Source organism: Nelumbo nucifera, chromosome 5, assembly GCF_055504915.1.
Source record: "Nelumbo nucifera cultivar China Antique chromosome 5, China Antique-T2T, whole genome shotgun sequence".
Lineage (NCBI taxonomy): Eukaryota > Viridiplantae > Streptophyta > Magnoliopsida > Proteales > Nelumbonaceae > Nelumbo > Nelumbo nucifera.
This window is the reverse complement of record NC_142653.1, coordinates 9,669,667-9,695,574: the sequence shown is the minus strand read 5'-3', so window position 1 is coordinate 9,695,574 and position 25,908 is coordinate 9,669,667. Positions and strand designations below refer to the sequence as shown.

General features: G+C 38.5%; 1 protein-coding gene across 1 annotated transcript; it reads left to right on the top strand.

Annotated features, from left to right (window-relative positions):
• The first annotated feature begins 3,302 nt into the window (after positions 1-3,302).
• On the top strand, positions 3,303-16,955 carry LOC104607095 (DCL-like protein). The gene is made up of 3 exons (XM_010272607.2): positions 3,303-3,673; positions 15,154-15,268; positions 16,433-16,955. Exons 1-3 carry the CDS (start codon positions 3,327-3,329, stop codon positions 16,601-16,603), a joined length of 633 nt encoding a protein of 210 aa, XP_010270909.1. The 5' UTR covers positions 3,303-3,326; the 3' UTR covers positions 16,604-16,955.
• The last annotated feature ends 8,953 nt before the right edge of the window (positions 16,956-25,908 follow it).

Below are 25,908 nucleotides of genomic sequence, written 5' to 3'. Positions count from 1 at the left end.
CTCTGAATTTTCCTCGTCCCAAGTTAACATCTAAAAATACATCATATTTGGAATAGATTAGAAATTATATTATGGGAATTTAGGGGTATTTTAAATATTAGATTATGGGAATTTAGGGGTATTACTCTTCTTTAAAGCTAAAAAAGTGTTTCCAAACACAAAAGTTGTAGATGCATGTGTAGATTGAGGAAGAAGATGTTGAGCTCTAATCATACATAGGAATGGCAATGGGGTGGGGCATCCACTCTCCATCAAAGATGAGGAATTCCTGAATTTTTCCCACCCTGACACAGCCACCTAAAAATACATCTAATTTAAAAGTATTTTAGAAATATAATTATTGGAATTTAGGGTATTTTAAGAATTGAATTATGGTAATTTGGGGTATTATAAAAATGGAATTATCATATGTTTTAAAAATTTGGGGGGACTTAGAAGTATTTCAAAAATTAATATTAAACCTATGAATATTTTACAAGTTTATCATCAGGGAATTATATGTAAATCCTATTCCCAGTTTCCACCCCATCCTCAAGTTGGGGCAAAAATATTTTCCCTATCTCCGCCTTATCCTTGTTTAAGGTTAGGGAAAACCCAGCCCATTTGGGGCAGGGTGAGGCCTCGATTTTACAGGAAAAATTGCAACCCGTAATCATACAAATGTTCAAAACTTGGGCTTGACAAGAAATGTGTAGCATGCCCAATTAGTAACATTGTTCTTTATGATTTTCACATAACCACAAAAATCATCTTAGTTTTTTTAGACAAGCATCATCTCAACAACCTCTCCCCTTTTCAATTCCCCCTATTCAGTGTTACTCCCAGCGTTTATTGTCTCACTCCCTCAAAACTTTATCTTCGGTGCAAGTCGGGTGGGTTGGGTCAGGGTTATGGTCAACCCAGGCCTCAGTTTTGACCCTAAAATTTGGGCTTAAGGCCCAAGCCCAATCTTCCCAACCCGAGCTAGTCCACATTGTAATTTGATTCACTCGGGCGGCTCAGTTTGGTCAAAGAAGCTTGATTTATTGTACCTAAGCATTGCCTAAGGACCGAAAATCCAAGCCCAATCCTAGGGGATCCGATTGGATCTGATAGGCAAGGATTTGAATTCAAATCCGATCGAGAAGTCGGATCTTTAGATCTGATTCAACCTGATTTGTTTTTTTAATTAATGAAGTATTAAAAGAAAATAAAATATACCAATTTAAATAAAGAAAAACAAAGAAATATGAGTATTTTTTAATTATTTTTATCATCATATATACATGTTTTTTATAAAAAATAAAGAATATAACAAATTTATAAAAATACAATATAAATAAATAAATAGCATATATATATTATATATATATTTATACAAATAAATATATAACATATATCACAAAATGGATCTTATCGGACCGGATAGGGGTGATCCGATTCCTGACTGGATCCTATCATCCGACACGAAAATTCGAACAGAGGCGATCCAAATTCAACCAAATGGGACCAGACCTCGAATCCGATCCAGTTGTACCCTATCCCAGCCCATATAAAATTTCAGGTTGGGGCCTGCGCAAGTTAAACCCCTATTAACATCTACTTGACATTTCTCACCTTGTCCCCACCATTCCCTCTTCTCCAACATCCAAATAGCATCCATCCTAAGCGAAATCTCGCTCAACATCTAAGTAGCAGTCCTCTCATGCACACTCTCCTCCGACCCCTTATTCTCCCCTTCTCTATTTTTCGAAACCAAACTAGAGCCCACTGTATCCTTCCCCTTTTTGTTTCTTTGTTTTGTTGTACTTTCAATGCTAAGCATTTTTTGCCCCTTGCTCAAAGACTAAAACCATGTTAGTTAAACCAAACTTGTTTCAGTTTTGTTTGAACTACTGTATCATGTGGGTAGGAGATCCGAATTAGCATCTACCACCCCAAGCCCCCAACCACTTTATATTACTATGCGTTATGAAATGCGTGCATATTATTTTTCTTTTCTTTTCCTAATCCTTGAAGGGATATTCCTCTCTGATTAAGGCTTTTGAGGGACGACTAATCCACTGTCACCCTCATTTAAATAGGAGCAAAATAGACATTTACTTCTTATGGTAATAGAAGCCATGGCTAAAATTGTCAAATTGCATCTTCATCAAAGTGAAAGAACAATAAATAAACCGATTCAAAGTGCAAACCATAAGAGGGTGCCTTAGTAATATGCGAAGTATACGAGTGTTTTAGTTAGGAAAAATTCTTGTACTTTTGGCTCGAGTGATAATTTGGTCCCCCAATTTTAAAATACGATAATTCAGTACCTAAACTTTTAAAATGTGACAATCCAGTACCTGAACTTTCAAAATGTGACAATTCGGTACCTGCCGTTAAATGATATTTGAAGAGTAAAAAATGCCCTAAGAATGGCATCTAATTTTTTTATCAACTATCAAAACATTGACAATAAAATAAATAGTCCCAAATTATAGATTCTTTTAAACAATCACCAACTTTTTTTTTTGAATAGAAGATGCTACGATTTGGGACTCTTCAGATTTTTGTCAACGTTTGGATGGTTGATAAAGAGAATTAGATGACATTCAAAGGGCATTCTTGATTTTTCAAATATCACTTAACGGCTGATTAACGGACTAGTTAACGACAAATACTAGATTGTCACATTTTAAAAATTCGGATTCTGGATTGTCACATTTTGAAAGTTTGGATACTAGATTGTTGTATTTTAAATTTCGAGGACCAAATTATCACTCGAACCAAATTACAGGGTACTTCAAATGTTTGACAATAAAGCACATGGATTGTCACGGTAAAATATACAAACGTCCCTTGAAATGTTTGACAATCATAATAATTTCCCTTGAGGTTTCACTTTTAACAAAAACCTCGCTTATAATTTCAAAAAGTCTACAATTACGACCTTTCTATCTTTATCCTAAATGGAGACTTCAAAGTTATAAAATTGCCCTTACAGTTCACTAAAGACATCTTTCAATATAATTCAAAAATCAAAATATCAGATTTTCCCATTTAAATTTCACTAAACCTACTGTTTTAATTAAAAATACTTTTTCCTGGGTTGTTTTAGTTAATTTTCATCTGAATTAGATATAAGGGTAATAAATACTTTTTGGAAAATTAATGCATTAGGTTTTTTTAGAGGACAATAATAAAAGAGATATAACTGCAGGTTTTTATATGGGAGGTTTATCGTTTCTGCGAAAGTGAAAAGGGAGGTTTTTATATCTTACCCTGAAAAAAAGTGAAGTAAAATTTTATATCATTACTTTAATTTATTTAATTTTCTAATTTCTATTACGAAGGAAAACCATAGGATGCGCACACTGTCGCTCCCCCATTCCCTACTCTCATTCATGGCCGCCCCGCTACTCCTAAGAGGTATCCCCCTCCTCTATACCCGATTCCAACAACGCAGTTCCGCCTCTGGTTTCTTTGCCGCTGTGGGCAGACCGTCTTATTGTGCGGCGGCCGAGCCGTGTCAGCCACACAGTAATGAGATCCCCGGGATAGAGCGCACAGCTGATTGGAGTGCCAAAGAACCGCTACGGCACTCTCGGTTGGACGACCCCGGATACAGGCGGTGGAAAGATAGAGAGGCGGAGATTCTTCGAGACATCGAGCCCATCACTTTTCTTACCAAGGAGATTCTCCATTCTAACAAGTAAATTTCCCGGAAAGCTAAATTTTTTATTCTCCTCATCCCCCTCCTATTTTTTGACGCTTATTTTGTTTCTTCAATTTTATTTAAATGTCAGTGAGAACCGATAATTCAGAGCAAACAGGAGGTCTCACAGACGCGTAATTTGAGTCACTGACCACTCACCGATTCGTTTGGGATGGAACTGAACAGAAATACATGATGAATAGTATATGACACAATCTCCTCTAATCGATGGTAGAAGAGGAAAGAAAAGAAAAGAAAAGCCACTTTGGAATTTTCTCACTGACCCATTTTCTTAGGAAAAGAAAGGATAGACTTTAGAAAATTTTAACCACTCACAGGAAAAAAAAAAACCTTCACGGAAGTAGGAAATAACTGGGAATTCAAAGAAAATGATACCGTTCTACTCTGATAGGTAGAGTGGGTCCAAGGAGTCAAAGAGAGGAATCGCTCTGTTCTTCTCTGTTCATTTGCTCTAGAAAATAATCAGAACTGAAGGAAGTTTGAGTCTTCATCGTAGCGTAGCAAGAATGAACTTTGACCTCTATTATAGCATAACCAACTGAATGCTTGTTTGTTCTGCAATAAATAACTTCTTTAAATAATGCTAACCTTCTATCTCATTGCTTCTTGGACCACAATGAAATCATGGTAATGGCATTTTCTAAAATGCTTCAAGTATGTCCTTTTTGAAGTAGCAATATTGACGAGTTATAGAATTTTTCAGAGCCATCATATTATTGCACAGTGTCAGGGAGATGAACAACTTTTGGTGCATTCGCAGCAATATTTATGCCATTGTCTAGGTTCTTTTTAAACATTCACGAATCCAATTTATATTTAATCAAGTATACATTCTTTTAAACAATTCCATAGTTAACTTTATTAGTGGATTCAGAAATGGTTGTGCTTTCACGTTTTATTGCCTCAAAGCATGTTGGATACTTATGCTAAATTGGAGTTTCCATGGATTTTAGCTTTCATCTTCATTTCTTCTTTGTTGGAACTTGTATGAGACATCCAGAAGAGGGTAATTGTGTTTGTGACTGATGCTTACTAACCGTGGAGTGGAAAGTTGCCCCTTCTATGAAACTAAGCATGAAAATTACAATGTAATAGCAAGGATAACTTCCAATGCAGATTCTCCTGTTAAATGTTAATTAACTTATTTCGGAATTTCATTGTCCAGAGAATATTTAAAGGTCTTTTGAAGAATACTTTGCTTCTAACATCACATAATTGATAGCATTCGTTTTCCCTAAATATATTGAGAAGACCCTGGCAATGAGCTAAGTTATGCTTCACAATTGTGAAGTAAATGCCTGCCAATTTCTTATATTTAACATCTCAATAAAAGTCATTTGGAACCCAACTCGTCATCTTTCTTTAGATAGTTTGGCATTGAACTGGAGTGCCTCATTGATACATTACAACCTCAACACCTGACTTTAATTAATTGTTGTTATTTCTACATCCAAATTTATAATGACTGGGCATGGTCTTCGATCAGTTGGAAAATGGACCAGTAGCCATGGGATGCATTTGTGGCTTAAGGCTGAAATTTAAAGATGTCTGTAGGGAGTTTTCCTATATATCTTTAACTGTTTTGTCATCAAATTGGAATGTGTAATTGATCCATATACAATGTCAATACCTGGCCTTTGAATTATTCATTTCTCTTTCTACACAAAGCTTTCATAATAATTGGATATAGACATATTTACTGAAATATGATTCACTCATGATTGGATAGGCTTCAATTTAATGTTTCAATGTACCAAGAATAGATATATGCTAATGACTCAAAAGTTTATTCCTAACTTATTGAGGTGGGGAAGGACATTGTAGCTACATGGTTTATTATCCCCAGTGTTTAGAAAACCGGGCCGGGCCAGCCGGTTGGACCGGTTGAGCCAGGACCTGGGACACTAGCTGGTTCGGTCATACCCCAATAATCGTTTTGATTAAAAACCTGGTGAAAACCGGCTGACCGGCCGGTTTACCGGAAAACCAGTGAACCAGTCCCAGTTTCATGAAACCGCCTAGGTCCTTAACTAATAGAAAGTATAAAATGTGCTCATCAAAATTTGAACCTATGACCTCTTATTTTCATATATTGCTTAATTACCATTAGTCTACCTCTTGTGTTAATTAATGACTATTTTATTGTATATATTACTTTATTAAGCATGTGTTTAGAGAAAATGTAAATTAAGAGACTTGAACCCTAATCATTTTCTTTAAAAATTAAGGAACTTACCAATTGCCATCAATGCACCATATGTAAGTATATTAAAAGTTGTAATGTAAAATATATTACATATAATATTTATATGACCTCTAGTATATATATGTATATGCCACGTCATCATGGTTTGACCTTCGGTTCGACCCTGGTTGAACCTCTGACCTGTGAACCTCTCCCCTCTCTAGTCCTATGCCCGGTCCGGTTCTCAGAACATTGATTATTTCAGCTACATTAGCAAGGTCTTTTTTTTTTTTTTTGATAAATGAGTGGCAGTTTTATTAAGAATAGAAAAAGTGTACAAGCACCCTAAGAGGAGGCACGAGATGTTACCTCCCCTTAAAACTGAGAATATAAGCACATTCTAAAGTCTAAATAGAATTATAATTATAAGGTAGCCCAAAACAATCCACCCCTTGATACCCCTTCTTTAGCCAAAGAATTAGCCATTTGTCGATCTACTAACCCATTGAAATCTAATTGACATGTTCGTTATAGTAGTCGAACAAGACTACAGTCAGTCTTGAATCCAAAAAGGTTTCGGATGGAGAAAAGAAGGAGAAAAGGAGGAGAAGCAGAAGTACACAAGGGTTTAGAAAGGAGAGGGACAGATAGATTGAATCTGCCGCCCCACTCTTAATATTTATATGTTATGTTCACTAATTGTAGAAAAAGGCAGAATTGCCCTTAATGCTTACATGGCAAATAAAACACTAATAAGCTGAAATAACAAGCTGTCTGAAATAACTACCAACTAACACTGATATAACTAACAAAGATTACATGTGCTGTCATACGAACACAGTGGGGACCACAGCTGTGGGGCCCACATAAGTGTTCTCTACACTTATAAGCCAATTAACTTTCTTGAGAAGATCCCTGTAGCCTCGAAAGACTGTTTCTGGATTCGACAACCAACCCACTACCACCTTAGAGTCCCCTTTTATTCCTTGTACTGCTGCCAGTATCTCAGCCCTTGTAGAGTTGCCAACTCCCACTGGTCTTGAAAATAAGGATAAGATGGTGCTCCTTATATCTCAAAACCCCTCCTATACCCAAGGGCCTTGGATTACCTTGACTTCTCTCGTCAAAGTTTAGCTTTACCACTCCCTCCAGAGGGGGTCTCCATTCTGTTTGTAATCTATTCTTTTTAGAGGTTGTGGATGCCACTTCTGCCCAATTTCTCCTAAAATTGTCAAAAGGATACTTCACAAAAAGGTTTGAAGTTTTCATCCAAAAGATTGTTCTTGTCATTATGCACTCCTTTACTTCAGCAAGGCTTCTGAGGGATCAAAAAGCAAATTTACTTCAGAGGGCAAGTTCCACTTGCACCCAAGCAACATAAAGACCCAATTCCAAATATTAGGAGCAAAAGAACAAGATATCAAGGGCATTTGCTTGGTGCAGTGGTAAAATCCCAGGTTAACAAGCATGAGAATGTCAGGTTCCAGGGTTCAGTCTGAGAGAGCAGCCACTTTATGCAAAAGAATGCCAAAAAGGTTAGTCGGTATCCGGTGTATCGCTCATTCACTCCCAAGATCCTGGATTTCTGGATCGCCACTAGGTAATAGCTTCTCCTGCAAAAGGTGGATAGGGGCATTGATGTAGGACCAGCTCAGTTCTAGTCCTTAGAGAATGTTGAATGGTCTTATTGATCAAAGTTTTATGGCTGTAATGGCTTCTTGAAGGAATAAAAGAGAAAGAAGAGAGAAAATACCTGGAATCACTCACAGGGTGCCTAGATTCACTCTAAGGCATGGGAATCACTCACCATAGCTAGCATAAGCTGAAGAAAACTCAATATATTTCATTGCCTTTGTGTAAAACGTCCAGATGGCTTTACGATGGGCTTTTATCAAGACTGTTGGGAGGTGGTGAAAGAGGATTTAGTTGAAGTCTTTAAGGAATTTGCAGACAATCACACTATAAGCCTTGTAATTAATGCCACCTTTTTGGCCCTAATACCTAAGAAGATTGATGCCAACCACCCAAAAGATTTTAGGCCTATTAGTTTGATGACAAGCATCTATAAAATTCTGGCTAAAGTGCTCTCATTGAGGATCAAAATAGTCCTCCCTTCTATCATTAGTGAAACACAAGGGGCTTTCATTCAAGGGCGACAGATAACAGATCAGATTTTAGTTGCGAATGAGTGTGTGGAAGAAATGAAAAGGTCTAGTAAGAGAGGATTCATTTGTAAATTGGATCTTGAAAAGGCCTATGATTTGGTGGACTGGAAGTTTCTATTAGAGGTTATGCAAAACTGTGGGTTTGGGGACAAGTGGTGTAATTGGATCTTTGGGTGTATTAGTACTTGTCACTACTCTATTCTGGTAAATGGTATGGTGAGGGACTTTTTTCCAACTTGCAGGGGTGTCAGGCAAGGGGATCCACTCTCACCCTTCCTTTTTACCTTAGTAGCTGATGTGATTAGTAGGATCATTACTAAGGCTGACAACGAACATGCCATTAGGGGTTGGAGAATAGGGAGACACCAAGTTCCCATCACCCACCTTCAGTTTGCAGATGACCTAATGATCTTTTGTGAAGGAGGTCTTAGCGAAAAGGTAGCAAACCTAAAGGAGCTAATAAAAGGTTTTGAAAGTATCTCTAACTTGAGAATAAATCTAGAAAAGAGCTGCATAGCAGGTATAAATTTGGAGGTAGGGGAGGTCGAGGCTATTGCGGAGTGTCTTGAGTGTTCCACTTCTGTTTGGCCTATGTCATATTTAGGGCTTCCTTTAGGGGCAAATCCTAGGGAGAGTAGATTTTGGACCCCAGTGATAGAAAAGTTTGAGAAGAGATTAGCTTCATGGAAGAGGAATTATATCTCTTTAGGAGGGAGAATTACCCTAATAAGAGCTACCTTGGCTAACTTACCTACCTATTATTTGTCTGTTTTTAGGATACCAGTTAGGGAAGCTAGGAAACTGGAGAAGTTGATGAGAGATTTCTTATGGGAGCCGGGACAAGAAAAAAATGATCACTTGGTTAATCGGGAAATTGTGTGCAGAAGTAAAGAAGAGGGGGGTGTGGGACTTGGGAGGGTAACTAGAAAAAATCAAACCCTGTTAGGGAAATGGTTATGGCGATGGCCTTTGGAAAGAGAGAGATTGTGGCATGAGGTGGTGGGAAGTATTCATGGGAGGTCAGAGAATGGATGGGATGCTGGTGTATCGAGGCAAGCTAACCTAGCAGCACCTTGGAAGGCTATTCACAACACCCTTCCTCAATTCCTCAATTTTATCAGGTATGAAGTTTGTTTTGGCAACTCTGTCCTTTTTTGGGAGGATATTTGGGTAGGAGACACACCGTTAAAGGATTTGTTCCCTTCGTTTTTTTTTCTATTTCTTCGTACAAAAAAGAGGTGGTCTCAAAATTTGTCTCACCTTTGGGAACACCCTTAGATCCTACTTGGGATTTTGGGTTTCGTAGAGGTCTTAGGGATGATGAAATTGATTCTCTTTCTGCTTTGCTTGGTTGTCTTAATCAGGTTTGTTTGGATCCCTCCAAGCCAGATAAGAGGGTTTGGACTCCTAGACCCAATGAAACCTTCACTTGTGCTTCTTTCTTCAAGTCCATCTCTCAACTTTCTACTCACCAACCCTTTCCGTCAAAAGAAATTTGGTGTAGGCTAGTTCCCCCAAAAATTATGGCATTTTGTTGGGAAGTATTCCATGGGAAACTTAACACTTTAGATAACCTACAAAAGAGAAGACCTTTCCTCTGTATTTCTCCTAATTGGTGTATCCTTTGTAGAGCTCACGGTGAGGATTGTTACCATTTATTAATATCTTGTCCCTTTTCTGTAGACCTTTGGGCTTGGCTACTTTCGTTGTTTGGGGGTAGTTGGAGTCTACCAGCAGAAGTTCACATACTCTTCAACCATTCTACCTTTTATTGGCCTACAAAAATAGGGAGAATTATGTGGAGATGTGCTCGTGCTGCTTTGATTTGGACTCTTTGGGAAGAAAGAAATCTTAGAATCTTTCAAGAAAAGGAAAGGAGCAGTCAGGATTTGAAAGACTGTGTGTTAAATAGGGCAATACATTGGCTGAAGACCTTGGATTCATCAATTCTCCTTTAATGACCTTTGGAGAAATTGGTTAGCAATAGCGAGGTGTTCATCTCTAAAGGACAAATCAATTACAAGCTGGTCTCCTCCATCCGAAGGCTCACTAAAGTTGAACTTTGATGGAAGTAGCATGGGTAATCCAGGTTTATCCGGAATGGGGGGTTCTTTGAGAAATGCGAAGGGAGAGATTTTGTTGCTTTACTCAGGTCCCTTGGGATTTGGGAACTCCATCAGGGCAGAACCCTTAGCTGCTGTACAAGGGGTGAAATTTGCAAACCAACTGGGGGTACAACAACTAATAATTGAGGGGGACTCCAAAGTGGTGGTGGGTTGGTTGAAAAATTCTGAAGAGGCTATGTGGCGATACAAGAATGAAATGAAGAAATTTAGTTGGTTGACAAGGAATATGTTGGTCACTGTACAGTGGGTGGGGAGATCAGCAAATACTTTGTCAGATATGTTAGCTAAGCAAGGGGTAAATAGGAAAGAATTATTTTGGGCTCAGTTGTGATTCTTGTTTTTCTTTCCTAGTTTACTTGTAAGTTTCAAGGAGGGGCTGCAGCTCACGCCTCTCGCTGGGATGATGTATGAACTCACTCTAAATTTGTTTCTGAATCAATAAATTTATTATTATTCATCAAAAAAAAAAACGTCCATACATATTTATAGACTCTAAACTCATAATAATCCTAGGAGTCAAACTGTTAGACTCATAATAGTCTTAGGAGTAAAACTGTTAGACTCAATAATCCTAGTAGGATTCAAGCTAAGCCGTCATATTCTATTTCAATTCAAAGAAGACTCAGTAATTCTAATCCTACTTATGCAATGACTGAAATTTTAAACATAAACAAACTATAATTAGACAATTTAAACCCTATCATTGGACCCCACAGAAAATGACAAAAATACCCTTGGCATTTCAATTCAGTCCAAATCCCAAGTACCACCACTCTGCCATATCAGGACCTGTTATAAGGCCTTCTTTCTAGAATGTCTTCAAGGGTGCTGATTGATTCCTATCAGGCATTCGCTTGGTGCAGTGGTAAAATCCCAGGTTAACAAGCATGTCAGGTGCAAAATTCAGTCTGAGAGAGCAGCCACTTTATGCAAAAGAATGCCAAAAAGGTTAATCTGTTTCCAGTGTACTGCTCCCAAGATCCTGGATTGGTGGATCACCACTGGGTAATAGCTTCTCCTGCAAAAGGTAAATGGCATTTGTTCCCCCAGGAAGATGTGTTCTTTTCTATTAGAGAACTTGGGTTCTCAAGAAGTGTCTCAATGCTTTTAAATATCTTTGATAGCAAGGGTGATGTAGGAGAAATATACTATTTTTTGGATTTCAAGGTAATGCTGCAGCCATATTTAAACATGGTGAAATTAAATGTATTTTTTTAATCACTGAAAATTAGGATAGTCAAGAAGGATTTCATTGGGTTTGAAGGAAGGCTGAATCTGGGTTATCCGGTTATGTTAATGAACAGATTAGAAGCTAGGATTAAGGCTGATAGCAGGGTTTGGATTATGGCTAGATTGGGTCAGTAAATGTATAACTTGATTAGGATCTTAAATGCTTCAAAAGAGGCTGCAGCTAGCTTTATGTTGATGGTAGAATCTGGTCAAGCTAGCTTTAGGGCCATTATCAGGTGGCTTTAGCTTCTTCTTGAATGGGAATCCTTACCTATCCTGATAAAATCTTGGTGGTCAATGGTGACATGACAGTATTACACCACTATAGAAGTCGACACTAGGCATCTCAGAAAATAGAGGTTTTCAATAATTTTCATCACCCATCATAATAACTTTTGTTTTCTTATAACATTGACCTGTATCATGGGCTAATGGTGCTTAGTGACTATTACTGCAATGATTGTTGTCTTGTTAACAATGGAAAGTTGCTCTGAATTTTTACCTGCCTTAAATCAGAAATGATGCAAGCATATTGATATCTGTCATAGACCTATTTAATATTTGATGTTGCCCATAACATTCTCGACTCGAGTCCTCTTATCTTTCTTTCTTTTATTTTTTCTTTTTCAAATGTTGTATTAAGAAATATATATCGCAAAGATTAAATCTGCACTCCTGTACACTAAGGCATTGTGCAATGGGAAAAAAGTAAATAGTATCAAAAAGATTGCCTGTTCACAAATAACACTTTTGGCATTAAAAAAAAGAATAGTAAGGAACTCCCCTGCAAACCATGTTTATTGACAGCCATGAACACAGGACACCCTTTACTTTCCTTGTTTTAATATCATCAGAACTGATATTTTGTTCATAGATAATAGATTTGTGAATTTCTTTTGCTCCATTTAATCCAAATGACTGTGAAGGTAGCACATTTCAAACAACTCTATCCCCTTTCCTCACCCCCTTCAGATATCATTCATGGAAGAAAGCTTCAACTGATCTGCTCTAAAGCCCTAAGAACATCACCTACACCTTGTAGGAACTTCTCCTTTCTTTGATAAGATTGTGGGAACACCGATGGTGAACAGAATGGAATGGCAAAGCAGGATTCATGTAGCCGATCCCATATAGTTGGGAGACTTAGATGATGATGATGATGATGTTTATAGAAACATGGCAGTTCTGAAATAGATGATTGGCTGATTCCAGAAATGTAGAGGTTTTTTTTTTTTTTTAATAAATTCCAGAAATGTAGAGTTTGGCAGACTATCATTGTCATCTAACATCATACCCCATCTGTCAAGATTACCTGTCATTAGGCAATTGCCCAGTGTTTCTTTCCAAACTAAAAAGATCACCTTAGATGGCACAGAGGGATGCCATATACCTTTGAGTAAGGGAAAGTGCTTTCTGTTGATGAATTTCATTTTATTAAAAAATGAGTATACAGAAACGGATCCTGACCTGTCCGAAGTCCATCTTGTCTTTTTCATTGAGGCAAGGCTTCACATTCTGAAATTTCTGCAATAGCTCAGCCATTGGTCCAATTTCTCAGTCATTCAGATATCCTCTAAACTGTCGATTCCAAACAGTGACCTTTTTTTCAACTCATAATGTTCAGCCAAATGAGCTTCCCAATTCTGGGCAGCCAACATCACCTATTTTATGTATGTTACCTTTTAACAACCATTGGTAGGATTTCTTTATTCTTCTTCACGTTGTACACTACATGAAGAGCTTTTATATTTAGGTAAAATGACCTGCCTCCATATATCTCTTACCTCCAGTCCTCTAAGTTTTGTAAGTTCACACACCTTGCTCCAACTAGTGATTTAAAAGGCGTGCCTCAGGTGCACAGGTGAGGTGCATTTCAAGGCCTGCGCCTTGCCTAGGCCCAGATGCAACTCCTTTACAAAGGTGTGCACCTGGTGCGCCTTGGTTAGAATTGTGCACTTTTTAGAGTAACGTGATTAGGAAAGAAATAAAGAGATTGAAAGTTTCATGTGCTTGAATTGTTTATTTTGATGGATGAAAAAATTTTATTAAAATTAAAATCAAAATTGAGAATGATGAATAATGTACAAGTGCCAAGTGCTAGTGCATCCCTTGCATCAGGGATTGAAACTCGCCCCTCTTCCCCTCCCCTCCCCCCAAACTAGACTGTTCCTTAATTTACATCATTAGCTAAGACTCCTGTTGTGGTGCCCCAGAATAGCTGCTCCCTACTAACCCCTTGTCTTGCCAAGGCATCTACCTAACCATTTGTTGTCCTTTCAACTCTCTTGCAATTCTGTTCACTTCTCTTATAGTACACCTGCTGCTCCATGGGCCTACTCTTTGATTTTGCATCCACCTGATTACCAATCTGGAATTGCCTTCAACTGTTATAATTTAGAGTCCTCCCAATTTTCAGTTCTTACAAAAAAGCTAATAATTCATGTGCTTGAATTGTTGAGCACTTAAATATGTTTTAGATGGTATGTTTAATTATATTTTTACATTTTCACTTTGAATATATTTTATATGTTTATGTCTATGCATTTTAATTTGAGAAAATAGGCTTTTTAGAACATTTAGTTTAAAATTTAAGTATGCATTTTTAGTTAATATTATTTTTTATTTTTACTCATAAAAATAATATTTTTTTTGGCATTTTCATGTATTTTTTTTAATTTGTGCCTCACTTCAAAAAGCTGTATGCCTCATCTTGCAAGTAAATATGAAAACCCAAAATTACCTCAACTGAGAATCCTGTGATCTTGCGTTCATAGAATGTGCAATCGGATAAAACCTAACTTTAGAAAATGAAGATGATTTGAAAGACTTCTTCATTCAGACAAGTGCAACAAACTTGAAAATTCAACCTGCTGCATTGATTTGCATCAAAAGACCTTGATTAGATGCACATTCAGTTACTAACTGTTTTGGGTGCTACTTCTTGTGTGGGTCTTAACTTCCAAATTAGCATAAAGAGTGTGAGGGAGATATGCAATTTCTGGTGCTAACTTTGCTTAGGAAAACAATGCAGAAAGCATATTTCCACAAAATGTGATCAAACACTTATGAATCAATTACCCTAGGACTTGATGAGAAAATACAGAACATATGAAAAGAAAAATTAATATATCACGCCTGAACTACACTCTTTCTACACTCTCTTATTGTTTATTCTTGATGACTTGAACCAAGATCAGTTCTCTTTTTGTGGAGTACACACAAATTCTCATCTGTGATATCAAGCATGCTGAGCTCTGCAAGCTAGTTCCACATTTCCCCATCCTGGAAGACATTATCAGTTTGGCAGCTTCTTTTGTCAGCATTCAGTTTTCTCATGTTTTTAGAGAGTTTAGTCGAGTAGCTCATAGTATTACCCAAAAAGCTCTCATAGCCCTCTGTCCTGTGGGTTCTCCTCAGCTCACTTGGCTCTCTTCTGTAACCTCTGCTGATCTCCCTTCTCCTTTGTGTGAGAGGGAGTTTCTCTGAATAATTTACTTTTACCAAGAAAAACAAAACCAAATGGATTGGGTTTCAAGTTTGTTGTTTTTTTTTTCTTCTTTTCTTTTATTGCAATCTTAAGTTATCTGTCACCTGCAAAAGAAGTATCATATGTGGGGGGTGATCTCTGTCTTATGAAGGTTTTGCATAAAACTTGACCTCTATCAGTTTTTTTTCCTGTGTAAATTGAATCATCCACTTGGAGCTTTCAGATATTGTTTTACCCTGTTTGACAGATTTGCTTGCTGCCAGGTATAAAGATGGAGAACGTCTAACAGATGAAGATGAAAAGGCTGTGGTAGAAAAGCTTCTTGCTTATCATCCACATTCTGAAGATAAAATTGGATGTGGCCTTGATTCTATTATGGTAAATACCATCCTATATAATCAATAAAAAATCATATATAGGCTTTCATTGGATATGTAGTATAACTTGGTTGTTGATTTTTTTTTCATATTTTAATGCTATACTGTTGTAAATGTATATTTGCAACTATGCATGGAAAACCTACAATTCCTTATTAGGGTGCTTGTAAATCAGTCAAGCTTCAAGCCAATACACCATCTGTGCTATATATTTTTAACAGACTTAACTCTAGTGGAAACATGGCATGATGCTTCACAGTAGCAGGAGGGCTCATTTGAAATTTGTATTTTACTGTGCTTTCAACTCTCACTGACCTAAGATAATCCTCTTTTGTTGTCCATAAATCTGTTAAGTATTGCCAATACCATACATACAATTGTTGTTTTTGGTAGCAAGACATAGGAAAATAAGAGATTGCATACATATAGGGCTTACTGGAGATGCAGTATGATCCTCACTTGAGGTAGTCATTCATCCAGTTTAGCATGGGCAGTTGTTCCTTTTATAATATGCTCAAACATTATTCCACATGGTCTTATTTTCAAATTATATATTACTTTATTTTTGGGGTTTTTAGAAATGTATTAGAGAGGAAATAATCTCTGTAGTAAACTTTGCCTAAACACATCAAAGAGTGGAGTCAAAGTGGTCCCACATATTGTTTGTGTCCATGAATTGATAGGGTGAAGTTTTCAAGTCCTCAAATTATCAATTGTGGGTTGTTGGTTTTCTAACTTGAAAGCGGCCATTATCTGAAATAGTTTCCTGCCAGCATAGTTATGGTTTACATTTTCCCTCTATCTTAACACCAACCGATTATGACATAATCTGCTACTATTTACCTTTTAAAGCTTTTGATGGATTGTTTTGCATGTACATTGGTTGTGAGTTTTATGGAATGATTAACCTAGTTATTAAACAAGATTAAGTCTTGCAAAGAGAGGCATTTAGCTAAGATGCCATTTTTGCCTCCGAGATCCTGATCAATTGAAGCTAGCTAGCCAATTAAAGCTGATAGAACTGATTGTATTGTATGAGAAGAAAAATAGGTTGAATATTGATAGAACTGATCGTATTGTATGAGAAGAAAAAAAAAGGTTGAATATGTGTACAGTATTAGGCTGTTTAACAAACTAATGACTCTTCGTCTCTTCCTTTCCAAAGGTTGATCGGCATCCTCAATTTAGACACTCAAGGTGCTTGTTTGTGGTACGAACAGATGGTGGGTGGATAGACTTCTCCTATCAAAAGTGTCTTAGAGAATACATTCGAAATAAGTACCCATCTCATGCAGAGAGGTTCATTCGAGAACATTTTAAACGTGGAAGTGGCTAATAGATTTATTTGTTACAAAGGTTATGGTGGTGATATGTTTAACAGTTACGAGAATCCTTCTGGTTTGGTTGATATGGTTTGACTGTCAGTTACTGAAGTTCATCAGTCTTGTGGGTGGAGTAACCCTGCTATTTATCCATGGCTCAGATGCTACTTAAATCTATTGCCTATGTAGCGTAGCCCTTGTACTGGATGCTCTTGTTCATTTATTAACTGAGAAAAAAAAAACATGATAAAAATTGTAGCTAGAAGATCACTGGATTATCTTCTTGATGAATTTTATCTTTCCCTATTGCAGGGAAATGATTCATACATGCAATTTCATCTATCCCAAGCAATTTTCTTTTGTTGATGCAATTTCTTTTGATTGAAAATGATCACTTTGATCTGGTTTATGTTATTTTATCAGCAAGAATATGATCTAAATTTGGTCAGGAATATAGTTAGCTAATTTCTTTCAAAACTTGTTAGCACTGAGCAGGTGCAGCAAACTAGCCAAATTAGGCCAAATTACCCTTTAGGTTCTCGAGAAATTTGATGAACTGCAAACTGTCAAACAGATTATCTGCTGGAGGCAGTTTGATGTATGCAGTATGCCAAGCAGGCCAATTGTCTACTCTGATTGAAGAGGTTGTAGTTTGTATTGATTACAGTTGGATCTGTACAAGCAGTAGAAAAGATACGGATGTACCGGTCTAATATGAGCTTGGTTGCAAATATATTACTCTAGTCTTTTAGAATTTAGATGGTTGAACTATCCAATCTGACTTTTCCCTCTCTATAGAAAATCTTCAAGATGAAGCGCACAGAATACTTGAATTCAAAAAAAAAAACAAAGTAAATTGGCTATAATACCAATACCAATAGAAGATCAGATGTTAAACCTCAAGCAGAATTTCAACCCTCTCCTTGCTATTCTGACTTCCCTGGTTTTGAAATTTCATCAGGAATTATCGTTTGCACTACTCTTGACGATACTGTGTTTTGAGGTAAAGAAGAGTGCCAAACGGCATGCATCACGATTACAATCCGCAAACAACCCAACTGCAATTTCGCTCCATTTAACCATCAGACGAGAATTCATACAAATGTTTTGGCAAAAATAAAAATGATGTGAATTCATAGAAATACTATGGCAAAAAATAAAAAAAAATAATGTTAATCTGATCTGCATATCCATACCATAATGTATAGGTATCGGAGAAGCCTGTAAAAGGAAAAATCTATGATACGGAAAGATATGATATGTAAAGAGTTTTGACCAATCAAAACCTACCCATGAATTTCGATAAGTTACACCTGATTTGCTATCACGTTTATGATTCCAGTTTATTGATCAATTATTTTTTGGATATCATATCGTTTCCATATCATAGTGAAACCCTCCAACTAAACATGGCTCATAGGTTGCCCGGATGGGGGCCACCTCGCAAAGCCCACAATAATGATCCATGGACACATTTGATGAGGCGAGTCTGATCTGTAGGCTTACTAGTCTTTTTCTTCAGTGACAATCACGGAACATGGGTTCCACTATGCTGTAACAATTGCTCATCTGCTTCTCACAGCTAATCTTTGACATTGAGAACATCTTTTAGGTGGGATGTGGACAGTGATTTAAAAGGCGTGCCTCAGGCACATAGGTGAGGCGCATTTCAGGCTATGTGGCTCTCGCTTAGGTCCTAGGCGCAGCCCTTTCAAAAGGCGTACGCCTGGTGCGCTTGATGTTCTTTGCGCCTTAGCCCAGGCGTGTGCCTTTTGAAAATTTGACGTTTTTGTTTTTTGTTTTTAACATAATGGCTGGGTCGGGGGGCTCGAGGCAAGTCCAAACAAGTCCACATTAGGTCTGAAATTCTTAGTTTTCACACAAAAAATAATGATTTTATAGTTTAAATTGTTTTTTAATAATGTATTTTATTAGGATGAATGAATGAACCCCCAATTTGGTAATGTTGTTCATTCATTCATCCTAATAAAATGTATTATTAAAAAACAATTAAAACTATAAAATCATTATTTTTTGTGTGAAAACTAAGAATTAAGACCTAATGTAGACTTGTTTGGACTTGCCTCGAGGGGCGTGGCACAAAGGAAGCTCATAGAATCAAGAATGTAATATGTTTTACATTACATAGCTATGTGAAGTACTGTAATTGAGTGAAAAAAGAGATTAGAGGTTTTATATGCTTGAAAATGTTTTATATGTTGGATTTTATATTTAAATTCTCATTTGAATATGCTTTACATTTTATGTTTATGTATTTTAATTTTAGATAATAGGTTTTTTAAAGCATTATTTTAAAATTTAACTTTATATTTTTTAGTAATATTATATTTAATATATTTCTTTTGAATTTTTTATTTTTTTAGTTTATTTTTTTTATATTTTTACGGCTTACTTAAAAAATGCATACACCTCGCCTTGCACCTTGGCCTAATGCGCAAATTGATATCTTGCGCCTTGCGCTTTTAAAACACGGACATGAAAGACATATCCCACTTCACTCTCAACTCCGTCTCTTTTTGGGTTGGTAAGAGAGTCGAATTCTCTCAATCTCTTTTGGATTTGGATATTAGAAATGCACGCCTTTTTGTATTGGGGTGGGCGATTAAATGAACAACTCAGATATTGGGATTTGACAACACAACAGGCCTGTGGGTCCGAATTGCTGGATCCGGATCCACGTATCCAATGTTCTTATGCAGCGTGTAAAACGTAGGGTCTATTATTTGATGGGATGTAAAGAGTTTTGAGGTTTTACTTTCAAGGACAGGGGTGGGATTGTTATGGACACACTGGACACACTGCCCGGCAGTGCACGGCGGTGCAGGCATAGGCAGCAGCACGCACCGCCTGGCAGCGCCGCACAACAGCCCGGCAGCGCACCGCACGCACCGCCTGGCAGTATGCAGCATGCACCGCCCGACAACGCGCAGCTCGCACCGCCTGGCAGCACGTAGCACGCACTACCCGGCAGCGCACAGCACGCACCGCCCGACAGCGCGCAGCACTAGGCAGTAGCACGCTCCTCACGGCAGCAGCACTGCGAGACACGCGCACCGCCCGACAGCAGCAGTAGGGTGGGGCCCACATGACAGCTCATCAGGGTGGGCCCACACTTATCTTACCACATCAGCTCTGCCCGCCAAATCGCCGCCAGCTACACCATTCCTTATCCCTTATCCCTTATCCCTTATCTTATCTTATCCTTATCTTTATCTTATCTTAAGTAAGAGTTGTGTTACCATTAGGGGTAGGCAATTAGGAGTTTGAGTTTAAATAGGAATTTCCATCTGTAATCTCCTATTTAAGGAGCTACGAATTGAAATAAAGGCATCCAGTTTTTCAGTCAAGAAAAGAGTGAGGAGAGTTCGGGTGGTCTCTTGGACAAATCACCCCAAGGGAGAGTTCGGGTGGTCTCTTAGACAAATCACCCATTCAGTTTCCGCAATAGGGTCTGCACGCAAGGGAGGGCGCAAGGGAAAGCAGGGCTTTCTCATCGTGGACCGACCCGTGACGAGATCCTACGCGCGGAACCATAACATTTGGTATCAGAGCCAAACGTCACGGGCGATATGGAGCAGCTATCGTTCAAGGTCAACGAACTGGGACATAGGCTAGTAGAAACCAGCATGGAGGTTCGTGAAGTCAAGGAAGATGTCCGGGAGATGCGACGCCTGCTGGAAGCATTCCTCTCCAACAAAGAAGGGAGTTCTGAGGGAATCGCCAACACAAACAGTTGCCGTCCGGACAGGGCGGAGGCATCCAGCGAACAGCAGATCGCTACCTCGACAGCCGCAGTTATTTCCAAGGATAGCCATTTGGAGTCTTCCTCATACAGCGGCAGCGGCGACCCATTGGGATGGCTATACCGTTGCGAGCAATTCTTTCATAACCAACACACGGAGGATGAAATTGTAAAGCCTCCTCCTTTGGCCGGGGAGGGTAACTATGTAAAAGTCCAAGAAACAGGAGTGCACAAGAGATATGAGGTGGATGGGTAGGATATGGAGGTAACTTTCTCTCAAGCTTATATTGATGGCATGGATTTTGTGTTCATAGACAGCCCTATGTTCCGTAATATTGAGAAAAATATATATGGGGGAGGCCAAGGGGATATTTTAAAACGCATGGTTCGCTTCGGTAAGGCTGCTCTTAAGGTTCTCTTCTGTAAGTATACCCGGTGCATTCCTGTGATCCACAACATAGCACACCGAGGTCGTGGTCCAGTACGTGATTTTTGTTATGTGGATCTTCCACAAAACTACTTCAAACTATATGACCCAGGAGGTAGGGAACACTTCAATGTCCTTGCAGCTGGCCTGAGAGCAGCAGATTGCGTAGTCACTGTAAGCCATGGTTACGCCTGGGAGCTGGAAACTAAAGGAGGTGGCTAGGGTCTGCATCAAATAATAAATGAGTTTGATTGGAAGCTGAAGGGCATCGTGAATGGGATTGATGCAAAAGAATGGAACCAGCTTTATGCACTGAGCTATGGGACAACCCTGTTGTTCATACTGTTGGTGGACTGAGAAATAGTGTGTAGCCGTTCGATCCATTCGCAGAGTTCCAAGCCACGTATCCGGAATTCGAGCTTGAGGACAAGCTCGTAGTCCAGGAGGGGTGTGATGTTATGGACACACCGCCCGGCAGCGCAGGCATAGGCAGCAGCACACACAACGGGCCGCCCAGCAGCACGCACCGCCCGGCAGTGTGCACAGCAGCACGCACCGCCCGACAACGCGCAGCTCGCACTGCCTGGCAGCATGCAGCACGCACCGCCCGATAGCGCACAGCATGCACTGCCTGGCAGTGCACAACATGCACCGCCCGGCAGCGCACAGCACGCACCACCCGACAGCGCGCAACACGCACCGCACGACAGCAGCACTAGGCAGCAACACGCTCCTCACGGCAGCAACATTGCAAGACACGCGCACTGCCCGGCAGCAGTAGTAGGGCGGGGCCACGCTCATCAGGGTGGGCCCACACTTATCTTACCACATCAGCTATACCCGCCAACTCGCCGCCAGCTTCACCATTCCTTATCCCTTATCTTATCTTATCCTTATCTTTATCTTATCTTAAGTAAGAATTGTGTTACCATTAGGAGTAGGCAATTAGGAGTTTGAGTTCAAGTTGGAGTTTGAGTTTAATTAGGAATTTTCATCTGTAATCTCCTATTTAAGGAGTTACGAATTGAAATAAAGGCATTCAGTTTTCTAGTCAAGAAAAGAGTGAGGAGAATTCGGGTGGTCTCTTGGACAAATCATCCCAAGGAAGAGTTCGGGTGGTCTCTTAGACAAATCACCCATTCAGTTTCCGCAATAGGGTCTGGATACAAGAGAAGGCGCAAAGGAAAGCAGGGCTTTCTCACCGTGGACCGACCCGTAACGAGATCCTACGCACGGGACCATAATAGGGATGGGAGTCAAAGAGTCAATCTGAGGTGGGCACTTTGTCGATCGAGGTGAGTGTGGAGTAGTAGTCTTGTGGTCCAAGATAACGGAGCTATGATCGTCGAGTTTTGAAAGGTCATGTGAGTGCTGTTGTTTGTTGATGTTGAAGTGGATGACACAAAAACAAAAAATGTATTATATTACCCCATTGACAATGTTGTTGAACTCTCTCTCTCACTCACAGAGAGCACGCATACGCATTGTGAGACTGAGAAAGATAAGCAAATCCATTTTACAAGAAGCAACGATGACATTGGGTTGTGGGCTTTGGGGGGCAATGAGCATCCATCCATCATCGCCTTTGAATGTATGGTTATTATTCCTAAGGTGGGTTGGATTTGGGTCTGTCTAACCCGACTTTGGCCAAAAGTTTGATCAAACAGATGGCGTGCATTCCACCATATTCAAGAGAGACTAATATATGACATTTATAGCTCGACCCTTCAACCTTATATCTTGATTTATATTTTTTTCTAAGAAAGTTTTATTCTAGAACAAAAAATGTCTAATTAAACGTGAAGCTGGAAATTTCTAGGCTTTTTCTCAGTCTAGTTTCAACTTTGGCTCCGTCTGAGCCAAATCAAAAGAGAAAAAGGAAGAGTGCTGGTGTTGCTTGTTGCATCCTTTTCTCTGTCGATGGTACATGGGAAAGGCCTGTAATGTATATTATGTTGGTTGGGTCCAACGTGATGTCAGAGGCCAGGCCACAACAACATTTAAGTTGGTAGCTCACCGGCTACCAACTTAGTTAAATTTTAGAAAATATGTCTCGTATGTAACAAAAACACTGTTGGTGATGGAAACGTGCTGAGAGATAAAAGAGAAGAGGCCAGATTACGTATTGACTACTAGATGAACCAACGTTTGTTGCTCTTGCTTGGGTCGTCCTTCATCTCTTTCCACATTGAGGTATCTATCGTCTGCTTCTCTGTATCTCCTCTGTACAGTATGTACACAAGAGGTTAGCCAAATAAGTCCGGTTTGGGCTCTAATTTGGATGTATTGATTAAAAGGAATCCAGGATGAATATTGAAGGACATGCAAAAAGAGATGATGGTTAGAAAAATTACATTCACAGATGATATCTGGTGGTCCATCATCCGATCAATGATTCAGATTGAAATGACCTCATGAGAAAGGCCGACTGGCGGGATTTCTGGGGTTCAGACAAAACAGAGTTATCAGATGGACATCCGAGAGAGAGAGAGAGATATGGAGTTTTGCTTTCGTCGATATTGTTGATTCTTGTATGTCATGTCCCTGTAATGGGGGGTGGAATACGTAAATGCAGTTTAATTGGCAAGTATAGTTTAATTCTTTCATTCTCAATTGTTTGGCTGAGGCTGAGTAATCGCTAAAAGTTAGATGTGGGGATTAAAAATATTTGAGCACAAAGCAACTAAGTCAAACACCCAGTTGTTGATAAATGACAACACAATCTTGAGTCCATAAAATAGGCCCCACTCAGGATTTTACCCATGAACCGGATCTAGTGACTAGTGATTAGAATCTACATTTGATATTTCTATTGGAATTTGGAAATGTAAAACGGGTAGGATCCGGAAAGCGAATTTAATACCGTTGGATCCAGATGCAGTGTAAAAACATTAGATGTGCAGCAGTTGTATAAAGTATAAACCGAAACATGGGGGGAGCAAGTTGACTGAAATCTATACTCGAATACTGATGAAGGGTGATTTGGCCCGACCTAGCGAGAAGGGAATATGTGGACATGACCTGATTAAGGGATGACAGCTCAGCCTGGCAAACCCAGTTTGTAACATTTGAGTTCAGGTATTCAGCCACATCGGCCCAAAACTCACTTCGGCGTCGAGACACCTCAGTATCCAATCCAGTTCGAAACTAAAGAATCGAAATATTAAATCGGGGCTAACAACCCGAATTTCTACATAACCGACTCCAGAGGTCTCTCCAACAGATCTTGAATCTTTAGGGATCACGATGAGCTAATAGACTCCGACTTTTCCGAAATCACAATAAGGACTCATCCCGGCTCCGCTAGAGTCGGAAGTAAAACGATAAGCCTTATCTACGTGGTATTCCTTCGGAAGCGGAATGGATCCTATCTCTATACCCCGGAGATCCTGGAGCTCTTTCGTGGGACCCACGACTACTCTAGTATATAAAGACGGGAACCTCAAGGCAAAGGTATGCGTGATTACTCTACTCCCTAGCTCTCAAGCTCTCAAACTCTCAAGTATTCAGATTGCATTGCAGTATATTAACTTAAACATCGGAGCGACCTCACCAAGTTAACCACCCCGAGTTCTCTGATCCACTGTCTTACAGATAAATTCAGCTCGTTGCTCGATTAAAAGTCAAATCACCCTCCAGCTGGGAGTAATCAGACCACACAACAACAAATACAAATTCCAATCTGGTCATTGTAAGAAATTCAAGGACACAAGATGTTGAATTTCTTTGTGCCCAACCCAACTCTGGGGGGTCCATACCCGATAAATGGATGGATGAAGGACCAGTTCCACCGCCCCCAACATTCCAAAATCCAAACCTTCTTATCTTCGAGAGGGTTGTGATTTGTGAAGAATGGAACAACGACAAAGCAACAAGAGATTTTGACATGACATGGTTACCTGGCCTCCAAATTTACCCAAAAATTAAAAAAAGGTATTTGTCATTTGGCAAACAGTGCCAAACACAGCCCAAACTCTCCAAATTATGACATGAGCATTGTTAATTTTGAAATGATTCCAGTCCAAACTCCCCTAGTAAATAAAAATGATGGTCTCATCAACCACACCTAATTTCCCCAGCTACCCATGTATCTTCTTCTAAGTTCTCATCATAGATGTCCAAGTTTTTATTTTTATTTTTATTTTGTCGTTCACAGTTTAGATTTGTGTAAGTTAAAAATAATTTTTTTTTCTTCTTAAAATCTCACTAGGAATCCAATAAACTAGACTCCCAATGGAGAATGGACACAATAGCGAATATGGGTAAGCATTCAGTTTATTCAGTTAAAAATCGAATCAAATAAATCAAAATTTTAAAAACCAAACTAAAAAAAGTAAAACCGAATTATAGATAAACCGAAATAACTGAAACCGAAATTTTTGGTTATTTCAGTTAAAACCAAATTTTAATAATATATATTTTATTATATATTATTACATATTAATATATTAATATATAAATATATAAAATATTATATATTAATATATAAATATATAAAATATTATATATTAATATATAAATATATAAAATATTATATATTAATATATAAATATATAAAATATTATATATTAATATATAAATATATAAAATATTATACATTATATGTTACATATAATATATAATATATTATATATAATAATAGAAAGTTTGATTAATTCGATTAACCAAATTTCTAATTCTAAAAATTTAAACCAAAAATCGAATTAATCAAAAATCGAATTAACCGAATCAATTTAACCAAAAACCGAAAAACTGCATCTAATGGACTGGTTTGATGAAATTTAGGGGTCAGCACTAGTATTAGTGTACTACCAACTTTCCAAAGCCGAACTGTCAACAACAAACCAATCTATATGAAGGATGGAACTTACCAGGGTGAGTCTGAGGCCTGAGGGATTTATTATTATTATTCCATTATTTCCATATCACTAGTAATACTGTCATCAAGAGTCCATCGTCCATCGATTGCATAGTGTATAGGACTATGGAATACTTTACTATGGTTGAACAACCCAACAAATCACACCCTATATTCTCTATTGATTATTTCGTCTAACTACTTTACCTAGATTAGATGAGCCATGGTGTTTATGGTTGGGTCACAGTCCTAAATATATACTAGATCGCTT

What these genes read in the sequence shown, in the direction of transcription:
- LOC104607095 (XM_010272607.2), top strand. Translation starts at nt 3,327, where the DNA reads ATGCGCACACTGTCGCTCCCCCATTCCCTACTCTCATTCATGGCCGCC. An exon ending in GAGATTCTCCATTCTAACAA is followed by an intron (nt 3,674 to 15,153) that starts GTAAATTTCCCG and finishes GCTTGCTGCCAG; the next exon opens with GTATAAAGATGGAGAACGTC. An exon ending in GTGGCCTTGATTCTATTATG is followed by an intron (nt 15,269 to 16,432) that starts GTAAATACCATC and finishes TCCTTTCCAAAG; the next exon opens with GTTGATCGGCATCCTCAATT.